The following is an 18,233-nucleotide window of genomic DNA, read 5'->3' on the forward strand; positions in this document are numbered from 1 at the left end:
TAGTTTGAACTTTGATTTCGTTGCCAATAGGGGAGTCTGCGATGAAAATCCAAAATACTGTTTCCGATTCTTAAATAAGCTCCAACAGCTTTTCTGGAAGCATCCGTCGTAAGTGTTGCATCTGGAAGAAAGAGTGGGCATAGTTGTCTTGGCGTGTTGGTTTTCAACCTCGATATCCATTTGGTTAGATTGGGGAGAATGGACTGGTTGATCCTCATCTTCCCTCTCCATCCTACCATCGAAACCATTTTGTTTAAAGTGCGATAAAGATCTGAGAGAAACAGAGAAGCTTCTCGAACCACGAACCTTGTAGCGTTCAGCTTTCCAATGAACGCTGCAAGGTCTCTTACTCTCACTTCTTTCGCTCTGAGGGACCTCCTCCTCCATCTGGTACATTCCTTTATAAGTTCTTTCGTTCTCATCATTTCCAGAGCTACATTGAACTGGTGCGTGTTCCACTCGAAACCCAAATAGGTGAAAGTTTGTGAGGGAATCAAATGACTCTTTTCTGTGTTTACCAGAAGACCAAGGCTTTCGAAAAGAGAAACGACTTTCTGAGTTATCCATTTTAATTTCTTTTGGTCTTGGTGAAGAAGAATAATATCGTCGAGGTACGCGATTGCTCTTACGTTCCATTGCTCCCGGATGAATTGTATCACCTTCCTCATGATTTTTGTAAAGATTCTTGGAGAATCTTTGTATCCAAATGGCATTCCGTTGAAACAGTAGTAATTTTCGTTGAATTCGAACGCAAGAAACGGCTTGAAGTTGTCGTCCACTTTCACTAAATAGTAGGCCTGGCTTAGGTCTAAAGTTGTTGCATAATCTCCTCTTGTTATAATTCGTTCTAGTGACCTGTAATCCTCCAGTTTGAAATGGATTGACTTCGTTGCATTGTTCAACGCTCTGCAATCGATAATTTGTCTCCATCCCCCTTGTTTTTTCTTTATCACAAACACTGGATTTAAATGTTTCACCTTTCTTTTCTGTATTTTTTGTATTATGTTCGTTTCGAGCTGATTCTGGATCAGCTTTGCCATCGCTTTGGTTGCTTCCCCTGATTGATGGGGGCTGTATGTTTCCATTTTTGAGTTTAGTAATTTCTCCCTGGCTATCCTGTTTTTCCAAATTGGAATGACGCCTCTTTTTACCAACTTCTCTCCATCTATCATTCTCCACGCTTCTCGAAAATATTCCGTTCTTCCTCCAACAATTGAAGGTGACTGGCTTAGTTGGTTCCCGTTCCCCTGGATCGCGTTTGAGAAGGACTTCTGCGGTATGTATTTGAGGTTTTTCTCCCTGCCCACGACCGGGGACCCGAACGAAAAAACCGAGGGCGTTGGTAGCTTTCATGTTTTCCATATCTGCTTTTGCCAAAGGATTTGGAATTAAATGAGAACGAAGTCCATCTTTTCGCTGTTGATTGTGAGGTTTTCCTGACCTCTTCCAATAAATCACTTTGCCTTTTCGTTAGGAGCGGTGATGCTGAATCCTCTTTCATTCTCGCTGCTTCGGTAAATCCAAATCTCGCTTGGATGCGAGCGTTTCTGGCTTCTTTCAAGGCTTGTGCAAGCAGTAAACATGCTTGCGCTACGGCACTCTGAGCTTCATCATCTTTTGTTTTCGTATGGGCAAATAAAATAAGTTTCATTGCGGGGTAAAGAAACGTCTCACATCTTTCTCCTGCTTGATCTAAGGCGTCTTTGTACGGACTGGTAGTCCTTACAAAAGGTGGAGGCGCATTAGGGAGGAAAGGGGATAAGTCTTCTGTCTTCAACGAAGCAACCAAGTCATTTATCTCCTGTTCCGGTAATGGAAGATCATATAACGATAATTCCGGTGCTCTACCAAATATTTTAAGAAACGAATTTTCCAGTGTAATTTCTTCTTCTTTTTCTTCGCCAAGGGTGGTAGAAGGTGGGGAGAGTGAGGATGAAATAGAAGAAGGTTGGGAAGCGGAAAAGGGTCCGGGAAATGTCGGAAACCCGCTTGTTGGACCACCAGGCAGCGCAGCTGCGCTCGGTTCGGCCGCAAGTCCTGTTCCCAGAGGATTGTTAGGGATCATCATTTTTAGATCAGTGATCGTGACTGACCCTTAAGTGATGATCTCTCGTAAATAGAAGAGAAGGAAGTGAGAGAATGTTTTCTTTTAAATCAAAGTGCTTGCGCTTTGATTGCTTCGACGAGCTGAAAGTGGCGCTTCAATCGCTGGATGGCCTGAGTCCGCACATTGTGCTGTTCTCAGAGCACATGGTGATCTGCATTGCGATGCACTCAGACTGCTCAACAGACTCGGATTCATCGTCCATCTCATCATCAACGACTGTTGTGACATCTGCAAGTGGTGATGATGATGAGGATGATTCCCTTCCTTCATCAGCATTTGAGGATGAAGATAGTTTCAAAAAAGAGTGCCTTCGGTGGAAGGCGCCGGAGCTGGTGAGTGGAGCGAAGAAGCATGCGACGAAGAAGACTGTGGTGTTTTCGATTGGGATGATGGTGTGGGAGTGTGTGACGCTGAAGATGCCGTTTGGGGAGTATGACGGGTCGGGGGCAGGGGAGCTGATTGTTGAAGGGGCGAGGCCGAGCATGGAGATGATGGAGGGGTCGAGGCTGTCGGGGTGTGTGAAGGAGTGTGTGCTGCAGAAGGGCAGGGAGCGGCCAGAGCTGGGGAGGCTGAAGCGAGAGTTTTTTGGGTATTTCCCATCGGGAGCAACGATGGTGACAGCGACAGACGCGATTGGGCTGTATGAGGGGAGCGGTGTGTTCTATGGAAGTGGGGGTATTTGCAACAGCGACAGCGACAGCGGCAGCACATGCACAGAAATGGCAGGATGATAAGTGTTGGGGCTTCTGAAAGACGGTGATGAAAAGCAGAGGAAGGAGAAATGAAGATGAGAGTATTCTTTGATTCGTGTTTGGCGAATGAGTGGTGATGGAGGGTGAAGGATTTGAAGGGATGGGATGGATGATTATTTGGGAGGCAGGAGAATGGAGCACTGGCGGAATATTGGATGAAAGGGGGGAGCCACAGGGGTGGGGAAAGTTTGTTGGGAGCGACTTCTGAGCAGCTGATGTGAAAGAGCGGTTGTTTCTTCCATTTTATTTTGTTTTCAATCTTTTTATTTTTTAATTTTTTAATATTTTTTTTTTGGAAATTACTCACCTCATGAACTTTTGGAGGCTATGCCCTATTTTCTGTTAGGTTTCAAATGATCTGTCAATTCTGATATTTTTTTGTATTCGGGATGTTTTCATGAACCAGCGATTCGGAAGTGAATAATGTTGGATGAAGAAAACTTTCAGGATCAAAGCATTGAGTGATTGCCGAAGAGCAAAGCTCTTTATTCTTGAGGACTTACACGCTTCTCAACAGCATTTCCATTTGTGGAGCAAAAAACACGAATTCATGGTTTCAGAAACATGTGATTTTTATAAAAACACAGGGCGCATATTTCATCTTGACCACAAAAATATATCTCTACCCTTATTTTTTTTTTGAAACTTTTTTCTGTTTTTTATTTATTTGCGAAAAGGCTTGAAACAATAAATAAATAAATATACTTCTTGACATTTATTGTTTTCAGCATTCTACTAAAAAAATTTATGAAAAATTTTTTGTTCAAAAAAATTCTCATTTTTTATTTGGATTCAGATCAATAACTTGCTGATTATTCAGCGAATATTTCACACCGAACATTTTGAGTAATAGCATCATTGAACATCATTTTTTCTTTATTATTTGAACTTATTTTGAATTTTTCAAATTTATTTTTTGTTTTTCTCATTTCAGAGATATTAAAAAATTCAAATACGATTTTTCGAATGAATAAATATTAACGTTTTCAATTATAATATCTAAAGACAAATATTTTATTTAAATGTTATTTTACACATGAATATTAATTCACCTAAATAGAATTTAATGGGAATCTGCTCACTGACATTGTTCAACGCTCGACACTTATTTTGTGTTATTGTTAACAAGACATAAGAATCATTTCGAATTTCATTTCATTCCTATCATTTCATTAATTGTTCAATAAACAAAACAGTTTACAAACCATGAAATAATTTCTTTTTTTATCATCGAAAAAATGACAAAAAATAAAATAATGGCAGAAATAAAGGTTCGTAAAGTTTCCTGACAAAAAACAAAAAATGAAAAATATGAACATAAAAAGGTGAGAAAATTAAAATATATTCATATTTATTGAATTCAGAATGCAACGATTACTGTTACTCAAAAAACAGCTGGAAATAAAAAGGATTCATTCAAAAGGATGAAGAAGAAATGCTATTGCAAGATTCCCTAAAACTTCAAGAGAATCTCATCATAACACATTTACACAAGAACACCAACTACACAAAGTATATTCAGGTGCAAGCCTGAGCGTCAAAAATTTCGAACAAGAAAAAACAGATTCATCTTCAAGATAGCACTGAAAGAAAATTTGAAACATAGAGCAAGAGATATGCCAAAGGAGACATTGATATATTGTTGATCAATAACTGCCAGGATCCTATTGCATAATGTCCCATCCAAGCACACTATTCGAAAAAAGAAACCATTTGAAACAAATTACACAAAACAACAGAAAAAGGACTTTGCAGAGTGCCATTTGAGAGACGATGATAAATGGAATCATTCCTGTTTCGCTGATGAGAAAAAATTCAACCTTGATGAACCAGATAGCAGAAGGATGACATGGATTCCTTTGAATGATGCTGTTTCCTTCGATCATCAGAGTCAGAAACCTCGACAAAAACTTACGGTATGGGGAGCAGTTGGTTTGGATTTTAAAATTGATTTATTAATATTTGAAAATACAAAAAAATTCAATTGATTATTTTAATGTTTTGAAGCACACTCTGAAACCGCAAGCTGATACCAAGAGGCCCTTTTTCAGGAGATTCGTTCATGATGATGCACCAATTCATAAATCAAAGCAAGCGAAAAAATACTATGAAGACAATCGAATTCACACCGTTCCATGGCAAATGTGCTCTCCAGATCTCAATCCAATTGAAAATGTGTGGAAAATGTTGAGCGATAGAGTATTTGAAAATGATATCCCTAAAACAACAATTGCAGAACAAAAAGAAAGTCTGACAACAAATTGGAAAAGAATACCTCAATTCATGATTAATAATACAATTATGTCTATGTGCGATAGATTGTCCGCAGTCATTGAAACTAAAGGGAGTTACACGAAATATTAAATTATTGTTCAAAGTTTTTTGTATCATTTTTTATAAACTTTTTTATGGATTCATTCTTTTTGGGACATTGCTTTAATTGAAATGGCACTATTTATCATTTTTCAATGTTCACAAAAGAAAAATGATACAATTTCAATCAAGCTTCGTTGTTAATTATCAAATAAACGTTTATTCAAAAAAAAAAACAAACGCAACACTCTTCAATAAAAAAAAGAAAACCAAAAAATAAAAAGATGGGAAAGTTTTCGTTGGCATTGGAAAATGTAAGATCACATAAGTTATTTATTGTTAATCATGTTTCACAATAATTGCAAAATTAAAATATAAACAAGGAAGAGATAACTTTCATTTTCCGTTATCTTTAGGAACATTCAATGGAAATTAAAAATTCGAACGCAAACATATGTTCATTCGAAAAATCGTATTTGTTTTTTTGTTTAATTCTGAAATGAGAAAAACAAAAAATAAATTTGAAAAAGTTAAAAATAAGTTCAAATAATAAAGAAAAAATGATGTTCAATGATGCTATTACTCAAAATGTTCGGTGTGAAATATTCACAGGGTAAACAGCTAGTCATTGATCTGTGCCCAAATAAAAAATGAGAATTTTTTTGAACAAAAAATTTTTCATAAATTTTTTTAGTAGAATGCTGAAAACAATAAATGTCAAGAAGTATATTTATTTATTTATTGTTTCAAGCCTTTTCGCAAATAAATAAAAAACAGAAAAAAGTTTCAAAAAAAAAATAAGGGTAGAGATATATTTTTGTGGTCAAGATGAAATATGCGCCCTGTGTTTTTATAAAAATCACATGTTTCTGAAACCATGAATTCGTGTTTTTTGCTCCACAAATGGAAATGCTGTTGAGAAGCGTGTAAGTCCTCAAGAATAAAGAGCTTTGCTCTTCGGCAATCACTCAATGCTTTGATCCTGAAAGTTTTCTTCATCCAACATTATTCACTTCCGAATCGCTGGTTCATGAAAACATCCCGAATACAAAAAAATATCAGAATTGACAGATCATTTGAAACCTAACAGAAAATAGGGCATAGCCTCCAAAAGTTCATGAGGTGAGTAATTTCCAAAAAAAAAATATTAAAAAATTAAAAAATAAAAAGATTGAAAACAAAATAAAATGGAAGAAACAACCGCTCTTTCACATCAGCTGCTCAGAAGTCGCTCCCAACAAACTTTCCCCACCCCTGTGGCTCCCCCCTTTCATCCAATATTCCGCCAGTGCTCCATTCTCCTGCCTCCCAAATAATCATCCATCCCATCCCTTCAAATCCTTCACCCTCCATCACCACTCATTCGCCAAACACGAATCAAAGAATACTCTCATCTTCATTTCTCCTTCCTCTGCTTTTCATCACCGTCTTTCAGAAGCCCCAACACTTATCATCCTGCCATTTCTGTGCATGTGCTGCCGCTGTCGCTGTCGCTGTTGCAAATACCCCCACTTCCATAGAACACACCGCTCCCCTCATACAGCCCAATCGCGTCTGTCGCTGTCACCATCGTTGCTCCCGATGGGAAATACCCAAAAAACTCTCGCTTCAGCCTCCCCAGCTCTGGCCGCTCCCTGCCCTTCTGCAGCACACACTCCTTCACACACCCCGACAGCCTCGACCCCTCCATCATCTCCATGCTCGGCCTCGCCCCTTCAACAATCAGCTCCCCTGCCCCCGACCCGTCATACTCCCCAAACGGCATCTTCAGCGTCACACACTCCCACACCATCATCCCAATCGAAAACACCACAGTCTTCTTCGTCGCATGCTTCTTCGCTCCACTCACCAGCTCCGGCGCCTTCCACCGAAGGCACTCTTTTTTGAAACTATCTTCATCCTCAAATGCTGATGAAGGAAGGGAATCATCCTCATCATCATCACCACTTGCAGATGTCACAACAGTCGTTGATGATGAGATGGACGATGAATCCGAGTCTGTTGAGCAGTCTGAGTGCATCGCAATGCAGATCACCATGTGCTCTGAGAACAGCACAATGTGCGGACTCAGGCCATCCAGCGATTGAAGCGCCACTTTCAGCTCGTCGAAGCAATGAAGCACCCCGTTCGCCACCCAGAACATGATCTGAGCTGCTGTCACCTCCCGCTCCTCCAGTGTGCCTATCGCCATCTCTTTCTTCTCGTTCCTTCCATGAAGCAACATGAATAATGAATCCCTCAGATCCACAATCAGCTTCTCATGTGGAGATGAGCAGGCCATCGCATCCACCAGATTCGACATCGACGAGGTTGTTGGGCACAGATCCTCGCCCCTTACAAATGTGGAGTCTGTATCTGTAGTTGAAGTGGATGAAATGGATGGTGAAGGAGTTCGCTTTCTTGTCTCTTCCTCATCCTCCTTCTCCAACATCCATTGAGGGATCTTGTCTGAATCTCTTCCCAAAATGTATTCAGTCGATCCACTCTCACTCAGTAAATGCTCCGATGACTCCGAGTGTCCCAAGCTTTTCTCATACACTCTTTTCTTGATCCTCTCATAGTTCTTTTTCTCTGCCTCTCTCTCAGCTCTCCTCCATTGCTCCTCAGGTGACATCTCCATCGTCACCATCTCAAATGCCTTCGGATCCTTCTTCACTGTGTCTTCAACTATAATTTCCAATTCTTCTGTTCGTCTCTTTTGCTTTTTCCAACGAACAATAAATGCAACTGCAACAATAAGAACAATCAAAAACAGAACAATAAATATCATGGCAATAATAACAGCCCATGAGAATTTTCCTTCTTTTCCTCCTTCAACAAGTTTTTCATCTCCCCTTGTTTGGGGTTCACTTCTGTTCTTCAGAACGAACAGATTTGTTTCTGCATTCTTTTCTCCAAATATGATTGCTGCTGCCACTTCCGACTCGTCGGGTGAAGAAGTGATCATCGCAGACGAAATCGACGAGTGCACTTCTGTTTCTGATGCAAAATCACCCTCAGAAAACTCCCACTTCTCAATCAGTTTTGTGCTTCCCATTCTTGTCACTATCTCAAACCCCAGCTTGCACGGAATGAAAAGCGCCCCTCGGAAGCTCAGACGCATCACAGCCCCTTCCTCTGCCATGCTCACAGAATCCAGAACTGGAATAAATAGCACAGACTTCAGCCCTTCCAGCATCCCTTCCACCTCGCACCCCTTGTTCAGCATCCACAACGAGCTGTTTTCTTTCGCTCCATCTCCGCCCTTCAGGCTCACAACATTCACTGTCGCATCGTCGCTGCAAACAATGTTCCTTCGAATCGATGGATATTTCCCTATCACTGGATTGTTGTTCATGAATTCTCCATTTTTAATTGTCACATTGCTTCGATCGAATTAAATCCCACCAAAAGATGAGTTGCAAACAATTGTGTCTTTCAAAACCACGTGGCATTCCCCAAAATCAACAAGAGATCTATTCTATGAGCATGCTTCATCTGAGTCTGCTCTTTCTTGCATTTCTTCACTGTCTGATGATAGTCTTCCTTCAATTGTGCAGAATTCCATTTCCACAGATGAGCATTCGACAAAGTCTGCAAGACTTCCTTTTTCCACTTGTGCATATTTTGATTTAAATAGGCAGTTTTTGAAAGATACCTTCAAAGAAAATCCTGATATTACTGAAGTTGAACTCTCACCTTTCCTTGAAATATTTCCAATCATTGTGTTTATCATCTCAAGTCTCCCTTCAAAATGATTCACAACACCCAAAGAATGCATTAAATCTGTAATATTACAAGATGAAAAGGTTGCCTGACTCTCTTTGAACTTAAACACTGATTCTTGAAAGAAAAAGTTGCTGATCACGCATTTGTCAAAAGTGCAATCACTTGCCATAGAATATACAAGATGAAAAGAGAGATTGTTCGCTTTATTCCATGGATTCAATGAAGAAAAGGTACAGCCATTTGCTTCTAAACTCCCGCTTTTCACGGAAACAAATGATGCATGCAACGAAAGCAACTCAGCAGGAAACTTGAAGCTCAGCATCGCCATGGTCACGCAATTCAGAATCTCTATGATGGCATCACTCGCTTGTTCCATATCTGACACAACTTCAATGTTTGCGTTGCTTTGCATTCGAGACAAGAACGTCATGTTATCTAATACAATCGCTTCCTCAATCACCGATTTCTCATCAACCAGCAGCATACTCATCACTTCGTTTGTCAAATGACGCAGTCCATACCCAACGCTTGCACATGGCATCACCACAGTTCCGCATTGCCTTTCATTCTTTCCTTCTTTCCCTTCAGATGATGAAACAATTATCATATCACTTTCATATATTATGATGAAGTCCATCAGATTTGTGTCCATCACATGTTCAGTCGTGTCCGATCCGTATATCGCGTTTGTTGACAAATATGCACATTCCTTCAGCGAGAATCTGAATTGAGTGTCATTTATCTGTCTTGAGATGTTATGGCACTGCACATATATGTCGTTTCCAACCCCAGCTGTGTTTCCAATAAACTTCATCCTCCTGAACACAAAGTTCAACTCTCCTGTATAATCTGTGCTCACATGCACCCCGCCTCCTCTCCCGCTCATCGAACAGCTGCATCTCATCATCGTTGAGTCGCTCACACTCAATCTTCCACCTGAGTTGATGCAAAAATGCATAACTCCCCCGCATGCACTTTCTCCAGACTTGTCATCCACAAAGCTGCATCCATTCACTTCAACATCGATTTCGTTCTCTTTATCTGTGTGAATTATGCATGCCCCATTGTCTCTCCGCTCCAATGTGTCAAAAGTCGATCCATTCACACAAATCATCCCGCTTTCGTTTGAGTTTCCCGCTTTCGTCTTCATCTCAAACACACATCCCCCAGAAATACTTATCTGTGCGAATTCAAGCTCATTACAGCGGCAAATGCTTCCCGAATAAATAATGAAAACACTCGCTCCTATTGAAGATAATTCCATTGATAGATCATTCGCTTCCAGCACTCCTTTTCTCATCTTGATAAAACTGCATTCTGCTCCTTTCCCTTCAAAACAACATTTCTCAAGCTGAAGTACACCTTTCTTATTCACAATCACTCTCTCTACCGAGCTTTCGTACTGCAAATCAACTGAAAGAATAATCAATTCCATCGTCAGATTTTCTTTGTTAATGATATATCTCCCGTTTGATCCATACAACTTTTTCAAAAACTTCAACTTTGATTTCGTCTCTTCTTTTCTTTCGACGCTTGATGAAACAACCCTGAACAATGACAGCTCATATTCATTTGCAACAGCTGTTTCACCTTCAACAATAACCATTTTCTCTCTCGCATTCCAATCAATATGGCTCATTCCCATCCAAAATGTGAAGCATGGCTCATTTTCATTCCCGCAATGCAGTAAGTCAAATCCTCCTGAAGACACAAATATCTCGCTATTCCAATAAGGCATCAAAAATCGAAGCAAATCAACATCACCAATCGTCAAGTCGCTTCCCACAAATGCTTGGCTATCGTTCTGTGATTTTGTGAAATCAAATGCAAATGAATCAGTTGTGATTGTTTTGTTCAAATCAGATGACAGCACATAGATGTTCTTCCCCGTCCATGCATCATTCTTTTCAAACTCAACGTTCCTTAGCTTCAATAAGTCTGATATAATTGTTTCTCTACAGTCAACACACATTCCTCCTCCTCTTCCGTTTCCTTTCGAGCATCTGCAATGCTTCAATTCCCCTCCATTGACATCTAACTGGCCAGAAGTTCCAAGTGTCACTTTCATCGCACCGCCTGAAGCACTTTCTTGTGCTTCCACATCAACAAAGGAATTGTTTTTCACATGAACCATTGATTCAAATTCCAACGGCACTTACAAAAATGAAAGCGTCTCAAAAACACAGCTTTCCAATTCCACAAAGCCTCCTGCCGTTGAAATAAGAGAGCATCGAACTGATCGATCCACAGAGGAAATAACACGGAGATTGAAGGAACAATTTGTGAGAATAAGAGTCGACGAAGAAGACAGATCTGAAATCGATATAATCAGACTTTTCAAAGAAGGAGGCAAAGCGATGGGAATTGAAAATATAACATGCACAAATTGAACATCAATTGATGTGAAAAACACATAATCAGCATCGTGTGCGTTTAACTGTGGATCAATCCGAAGGGTGCAATTAGAATCTGTTGCGAAAGAACTTATTTTCAGATTTGTCATCACAAAAGCATCTTGGACATTTGCCATTTGCTCAATCTGTAAATTTCTCATACCAAGAGTTGAATCTTCAAGATGTCCAAATCCACTCCAAAATGTTTGACACGGCATTTTTTCGCCTCCACACCCAACAAGATCCAGACCAGATGGGGAAACAACAACAGAGCGAGATGTGTATTCAGTCAAAAATAACGCAAGATCCACCGCTTTTCCGTTGAAAATAGTTGTATCTGTCCCTTCAATATATGATGTTAGATTCCCGTCATCATCAAAAAGATTGAAACAAAATCTATTAGCGGTTACAGATTTGTTCAAATTCACGCTTCCAACAAACATGTCTCTCCCTTCATTCGCCTGGTTATCTTGGAAACTCAGTGCCGAGAACTCAATTTCACTCGACAAATCATTGAACATCCAATAATAAATTGCTCCTCCTCTTCCATTCATTTCATTCACTCCACAGAAAAGAAAAAAAACATCTTTCACCCACACGCTGCAGTTTCCAACTGACTCACAGTTTATGCATCCACCATTACCTTCATTCGAAGTGCATCGCTCAAATGACGTGCCATTCTCAATGCCCACCATCGTTCCATTTTTTGCTCGAATCACGCTGCCAATGGAAAATCGACAATTCATTACACACGTGTCATTTATTACCATGCTCGAGTCTTTGCTACAGATAAACAGCGCCTCGCTGCTGCAATTCACTTCAGATATCTTGCTCCCGGCAACATTTAGCATTCCTGAATGCAAAACACAAATTCCGCTATCTGTGCCAAAATCCATCATTTCCCATCTTGTGTTATCAATCTGCACCACACTTCCTTCCCCGCGAATTATCCACGTTGGACACACTGCCCAAGAATCAGGCTTTCCTCCAAATACACAAGAAATCACATTCACTCGCCCAGCCATACCTTTGATCACTTCTCCATACTTGCCTCGTGAAATAGGAAAAGTAAATATGATATTCTGAAATGTTAGCGAAGTCGACAAAGAACCTGTTGAAAGCATAACATGTCCATGAATTCCAACAATCATCTCAGATTTCCGCTCTTCACCTCGGATCATCAGCTTCTCGTCTTTGCGATCAATCTCACTCACCAGATTCGCAGAGTCCTGAATGTGCAGGATTGTTCTTGTATCTCCAAGTTTGCTGTATCCATATCCCAGCTCCATGCACGGACTCACACTCGAGCCACATCCTTCCACTTCTTTTCCTTCTCTCTCATCCACATAAATAATATCATCGTCTGAAGGAAACAGAAACCGCAGAAGCGTCATGTTCATTCTTTCATCCGATGGATCTATCACCCATTTTCTGCTCTCATACTCCCCAACCTCCGCTGACCCTTCCCACAGTAATGGATCCACCATCTGCCTCGGGTTTTTGCATACCAGATAAACATCCGCCCCACGCTGTGCGTCATTCTCACCAAAAGCAACACTCTTCATCGAATATGTCAAATTTGCATCTTCCAACGTGAGATGCAGCCCTCCACCAAATCCTTCAGTTGCTGGAACCTTGCATCCTTCAACACTGTTGGAATCAAACAAAAACATTCCTCTGTTCATCACTCTGACTATCAAGCATCCTCCTTTTGAGCCAGTTGAGGAACACGAAACTCGACTGAAATTGCATTTCTTCACCTCCATCTTCTTCCCATCTCCCACAACCCCTACAATACCTCCACCATCTCCGTTTGATCTTGACAAATCACTCACATTGCATTCTTGCAAGCTCAGTTCGCTTGTTTCATCAACCATCAATGCGCAATGGCCAGCAAACGTCCCCTCACACACAGATGAATTCACAATGCTCATTTTTGCTTCGCAATTAATCTCCACAAGCCCTCCATTCCCGTTTCTCTTTGTGTTTCTTATCACCAAATTATCCACATTTCCAATGACGCCTCCGCCCCTCAGCTCAATTGCCGGCAATGCAGAAAATTCAAAATCAACAAGATTCAATTCACTAATGATCACAGTCCCTCCAACTCCTTTCACAAAGCTGTATTTACACTTCTGCCCAACTGTCTTCATTTTCATTCCCATTTTTTCAAGCATCACTTTTGACCCTTCACATAGCACCAAGCATTCTCTGGCTGTCGGTGAAAACAATGAAGGAAGCACCAACACCATTTTCGACAACTTAACCTCGTTCACACACTTTATTAGATCTGCTCCTTCTCCGCTTCCTCCTTCTTCAACTTCAATCTCATCTCCAATATTCTCAACATCAATATCAAAACCCCGAGAAGAAAGAACAACTGCATCTTTAAAGCTGAATGTTCTTTGTAATCTGACTCCTGCTTTCTCTGCTTTGAATCGCACATCCCCTGCATATTCTATGGATCTGCATCCAAACCACTCAAATCCACACAGAGGGTAATTCCTTCCGCTTTCTCCTTCCACGTATGCTGGCAGCTCCCACTCACTGGTAAATAGAGCCAGAGGAACCTCCAACAATTCTTCCTCCTCAAAGCATATAAACTCATTCCACCTCACCTTTTCTGAAGATATTTCCTGGCCAATTTGTTCACGCCCCAGTGAATTCCAGAGGCACTGTCCTCGAATATACATGTTTTTCCCACAATATGCATCACATTCTCCAAACAAGAGACTTTCAATCTTGAAAGTCGCAGTGCTTCCATACTCCAGAAACAACCACCCTCCTTTTCCAGAAGTTGTTGTTTTTGCTCTGCATCTTGAAATATTGCTTTTTGACACACAAAGCATTCCATCATTTCAGAGGGCACATCTCATCGCTCCGCCTTCAATGCTCTCCAAGGAACTAATATTTGTCATATTATTCTCTGTTATCAAGCATTCGACATTCAGCGTTGATTCAAAAAGAACTGAGCAATCGGCACCTTGCACTTCCAATCCTTCAAATGTGCAGTTCTTCAACTGAATTGATGGATTCTCGCGATTCCTTTCAGATGCTTGTTTGTTGCACAGAATAAAAAGCGACTTTCCGGTCTTTATGTTTGCAATTCTGACACCAACAAGCCAAAGAAAAGATCCCTTTGATTCAATTAGCGTGTAATCAATTGCTCCCTCTTCTTCGCTTTTCATCGTGAACAAACAGTCTTCAATCTCAATCTTTCCTTCAACTCCATCTGAAGCGATCAGAACAGTTGTTCCATTCGTTAAAGCCAATGGAGCTTCCACCCTCAACCCCACAATGTGCATTGCACTTTTAGTGCTCATCACTTTCTTTCTTTCACCATCCATTATTTCTTGAACGCAAAGAACTGCCTTCTCTTGAACATCACCTCTCAATTCCACATCACTCAAATCCACTTCTTCTTTCATGTCAACTGCATCCTTCACATATACGATTTTCTCAACACTTTTTCCAAGTCTCAGAAGCGAGTAATAAATTGACAAGCACGGATATTCCTCAAATCCGCACACAACAGTGTTAACACCACTTTGTGACGAAGTATATACCTTCCCTTCTATTTCTCTGAAAAATAGGATCAATGGAATGAAAACATCAGTATCATCTCCATCGATCCCTTCCATTGATTCCATCGATCCCTTATCTGCTTCTTCAACAAATAGAAACGTGTCTGACGACACACTTCTTTTCAGATTTGGTGATCGAATAAACAGATCTCTTCCATGGCTTGCTGCATTTAGCTTTGATGAAGGAAATATTGGAGCAGAAACAACAAAGTCAATTGACTCTTCCATAAGTTGAAGATATATTCCTCCTCCAAACCCTTCCTCTTCTCCACTTGGTGCAGCACAGCCACTGAACGAACACTCTGTCAACTTCAAAACATTGCTATCTGAGATCAACTCAAACATTCCTCCTCCACAGCCTCCTCCATCCAGCACTGCACATTCATCAAATGTGCAATTATCAATCCCTACAATCTTCTGCTTTGTGCTTGATGAGAACAAAATGCTCACACCTCCTCCATTCTGTTTTGAACTGAGCACTTTCTTCATCGTGCAATCACTAACATTCACATTTGCCTTGCCTTCGCATAATAGAATACTTCCTTCACCCGCGTGTATTGATTCAAAGGTTGATTCACTCATAGAAAGTGCGCAATTCTCATCTCCTATTTCGGTGATCTTCAACAACGATCCTGCAGAAAACTCCATTGACCTCACAGCCAGTCTATTAACAGTAACTTGACCTCCAGAAACCCTCAAAAAAGAAATACTAATTGCTCCTCTTTTCGCACCCACCCCACACTCTGCCATGTTAAATGCCCCTGAATCGCACTGAACAACAGCTTCATGAGAGCCAAGCGTCTCTGGAATGGCAAAGCAAATGCCACTCAACAACGCTTTCGTTTGAACTTCAATCATCCCTTTGGTGTTCCCTGTTCCTTCCTGCTCCAATGCAATTGACATTCCATTCAAACTCGCCATGATCATCCATTCATATCCTTTCAGATTCAGCTCCTCTTTTAAGATAAATGGGGTGTGGAGCTCAATGTGTCGATTCTTCTCTTCAAACCTTACGCTAACTGCTTGCCCAATTGTTTCACAAGGGTTTTCAGCAAATCCACATCTGCTGAAATCTGCACCTTCTGTTCCTCCAACATGAGCAAATGTAGTCAAATTACTCCACAGATACACAACCAGTGGAATCCAGAACCCATCTCCAGTTGTTGATCTTTCAGATCCTCTTGCACAGTCAAAGTCCGACAATGACAGATTAAACCCGATTGTAGTTGTGTTGACCAGCCCTATCAATCTTGATGCATTAACAAATACATTATTGCCTTTCGAAGCTTTGCAATCGTTGAATCGAACTCTTTTCAGCGCAAACGTATCTGTTTCATCTCCAACCCAAAGATATATACCCCCTCCGCATCCACATAAATCAGATGCAGATTTCTGTTTTGCTTCACAACCGGAAAACACAACTGTTCCGCTTCCATCAGAAGTGTTTCCCACAAAGAATATCGAACCTCTTTCCAGTTCCATCCAAATTCCTCCACCATTTCCTTCTGAGCATTCACATCCTGAAAATGTCATGTTGTTCATCTCGCATATCTCATTATTCATCAATCTTCCTTCAAATATCGCTCCATTTCCCACCGTTCTTCTTACAGAATCAAACACAACTGACTTTACAGAAAGTTGAGAAGGCGTTGAGAAGGATATAAGTTGGCGCATGCTTGTGAATAGAGAAAATGAAACTGAGCTCATTGTTGTTTCTCCACCTTCGAGAATTATCATTGATGTTGTCGATGCAACACTTCCAGCTTCTTCACCTCGAAAAATCGAATCTGATATCTCAATCTTTCCATTTCCTCTCATTCTCAGAACAGCAGACCCAGGATTCGAATTTTTGTTTGAATGAATGACTGTGAAACTGGAAATAGAAAGATATCCAACAGTGACATCGAGCAGCGCTTTTCCTTCTCCGGTATTGCTCGATATCAGTGTTGACGTTTCTGGATCTTCTCCTCTCAGAGTCACATTTGTTGAAGACACAGCTATTTCGTTATGGATATAACTACCTTCTTCCACAATCAGCGGCTGTGAATTCGTTCTTTTCAGCATTCCTTTGCGTATTGTTTCACATGGAATCCCTCCAAACCCGCAGTTTTCTTTATTGTCATCTCCAAATATCGAGGAAACAAACACATATGGTGCAGTTTCTGGAAATAGCGGAAGCCATTCGCTTCTATCAGTCCATCCAATGGTTACGCGCCATGGCTGTGTACTAGCTGAATAAGACGAAACAAATGAATCAAAAATTACCTTTTCATCATAAATCTTATTTCCCCAAGACGAAATATCGCATCCACAATCAGTCGCACTGATTGTGTTGTTTTCAAAATTACAAAAAGAAATTTGAACAATTCCTGTGGTATTGTTTGCACTTTTCCACACAAAAGAAAGTGTTCCATAATTTGCATTATTTTCACAAAAGCCAAAAACGCATTCTGATAAAATTGGATAACATTTGGTGAAGCAAACTCCCATCCCAGCTGCATAATAGCTTGCAATGCAATAAAGAACATAATTGTTGGCAAATACTGATCCATTTGACTGATATTAACTAAATAATCCAGAATAATGACGACTTTTGCAATGCTCAAAAATACAGCCTTTAATGCTCTGAATAGCTGAAGATCTCGAGTTCAAACCACCACCAGCGTATCCAGCAGAACAATTCGAATAATTGCAACCATATGAAAAATGAAATCCATTTCCGATATGAGAAACAGCTCCACCATACAAACCTTCGTTCACAAGCGAAGAATTCACATTCAAAAATGAGCAGTTTGTCGCTCTCAGAGTTGCATTTCTAGAAAGGCGCATAGCTAATCCAACTGTTGTTGAGCTTGACAAGTCTGAGAAGATAACAGATGAGGCAATAACATCTCCTGAGGAATATGCATTCTCAGTTCCGTTTTGCGGTGAATGTGTTACCGAACAATGTTCAAAGGAAGAGTTCAATAATAACAGTTTCTCGTTGGTCGGCACAATAACAGACCCAAACTGTGCATTGCTGCATCCGTAGAACATTGATGAATAAACGCAGCAGCCAATCCACTTTGATGATGAGCAATATCTGTGCTTTGTCTTGTATTTTGAAGATTTTTGTGAAATGTTCAGAAAACTGCATTCATGGATTTCCAGGTCTTCAACAGCTCCACACCCGAGAATCAACGTTTGCCATTCAGTTAACAATGAATTAAACGCACAATTTCCGAATTTAATTTTTGGTTGATGCTGCGAATGTACATCGTTTCTTCCGCATGCCAACGGCAAGATTTCTTTGAATAGGCAAAATTTTGAAACGCTCACATTCTGCAGCCTCAAACATCCTCCACATGCTTCAAAAGCAGATGCATTTTCGAAACTG

At 40.5% G+C, this 18,233-nt stretch overlaps 5 protein-coding genes across 5 annotated transcripts; 1 reads left to right on the forward strand and 4 right to left on the reverse strand.

Annotated features, from left to right (window-relative positions):
* Positions 1-2,268: 2,268 nt before the first annotated feature.
* MONOS_17919 (uncharacterized protein) lies at positions 2,269-2,838 on the forward strand (the record flags this gene model as incomplete). Its single annotated transcript, XM_067870887.1, has 1 exon — positions 2,269-2,838. One exon carries the CDS (start codon positions 2,269-2,271, stop codon positions 2,836-2,838), a length of 570 nt encoding a protein of 189 aa, XP_067723402.1.
* Positions 2,839-6,622: 3,784 nt separating this feature from the next.
* On the reverse strand, positions 6,623-8,509 carry MONOS_17920 (uncharacterized protein; the record flags this gene model as incomplete). Its single annotated transcript, XM_067870889.1, has 1 exon — positions 6,623-8,509. The coding sequence occupies one exon, from the start codon at positions 8,507-8,509 to the stop codon at positions 6,623-6,625; it is 1,887 nt and encodes a 628-aa protein (XP_067723403.1).
* Positions 8,510-8,632: 123 nt separating this feature from the next.
* On the reverse strand, positions 8,633-11,014 carry MONOS_10948 (uncharacterized protein; the record flags this gene model as incomplete). Its single annotated transcript, XM_067863437.1, has 1 exon — positions 8,633-11,014. The coding sequence occupies one exon, from the start codon at positions 11,012-11,014 to the stop codon at positions 8,633-8,635; it is 2,382 nt and encodes a 793-aa protein (XP_067723404.1).
* A 21-nt stretch (positions 11,015-11,035) lies between these two features.
* MONOS_10949fu10950 (uncharacterized protein) lies at positions 11,036-13,966 on the reverse strand (the record flags this gene model as incomplete). The annotated part of the gene is made up of 1 exon (XM_067863438.1): positions 11,036-13,966. The coding sequence occupies one exon, from the start codon at positions 13,964-13,966 to the stop codon at positions 11,036-11,038; it is 2,931 nt and encodes a 976-aa protein (XP_067723405.1).
* A 165-nt stretch (positions 13,967-14,131) lies between these two features.
* MONOS_10951 (uncharacterized protein) lies at positions 14,132-18,047 on the reverse strand (the record flags this gene model as incomplete). The annotated part of the gene is made up of 4 exons (XM_067863440.1): positions 14,132-17,180; positions 17,342-17,423; positions 17,512-17,950; positions 18,027-18,047. The coding sequence occupies 4 exons, from the start codon at positions 18,045-18,047 to the stop codon at positions 14,132-14,134; spliced, it is 3,591 nt and encodes a 1,196-aa protein (XP_067723406.1).
* Between the last annotated feature and the right edge of the window lie 186 nt (positions 18,048-18,233).

Source organism: Monocercomonoides exilis, assembly GCF_001643675.1.
Source record: "Monocercomonoides exilis strain PA203 chromosome Unknown scaffold37-1059404, whole genome shotgun sequence".
Taxonomy (NCBI): Eukaryota; Preaxostyla; order Oxymonadida; family Polymastigidae; genus Monocercomonoides; species Monocercomonoides exilis.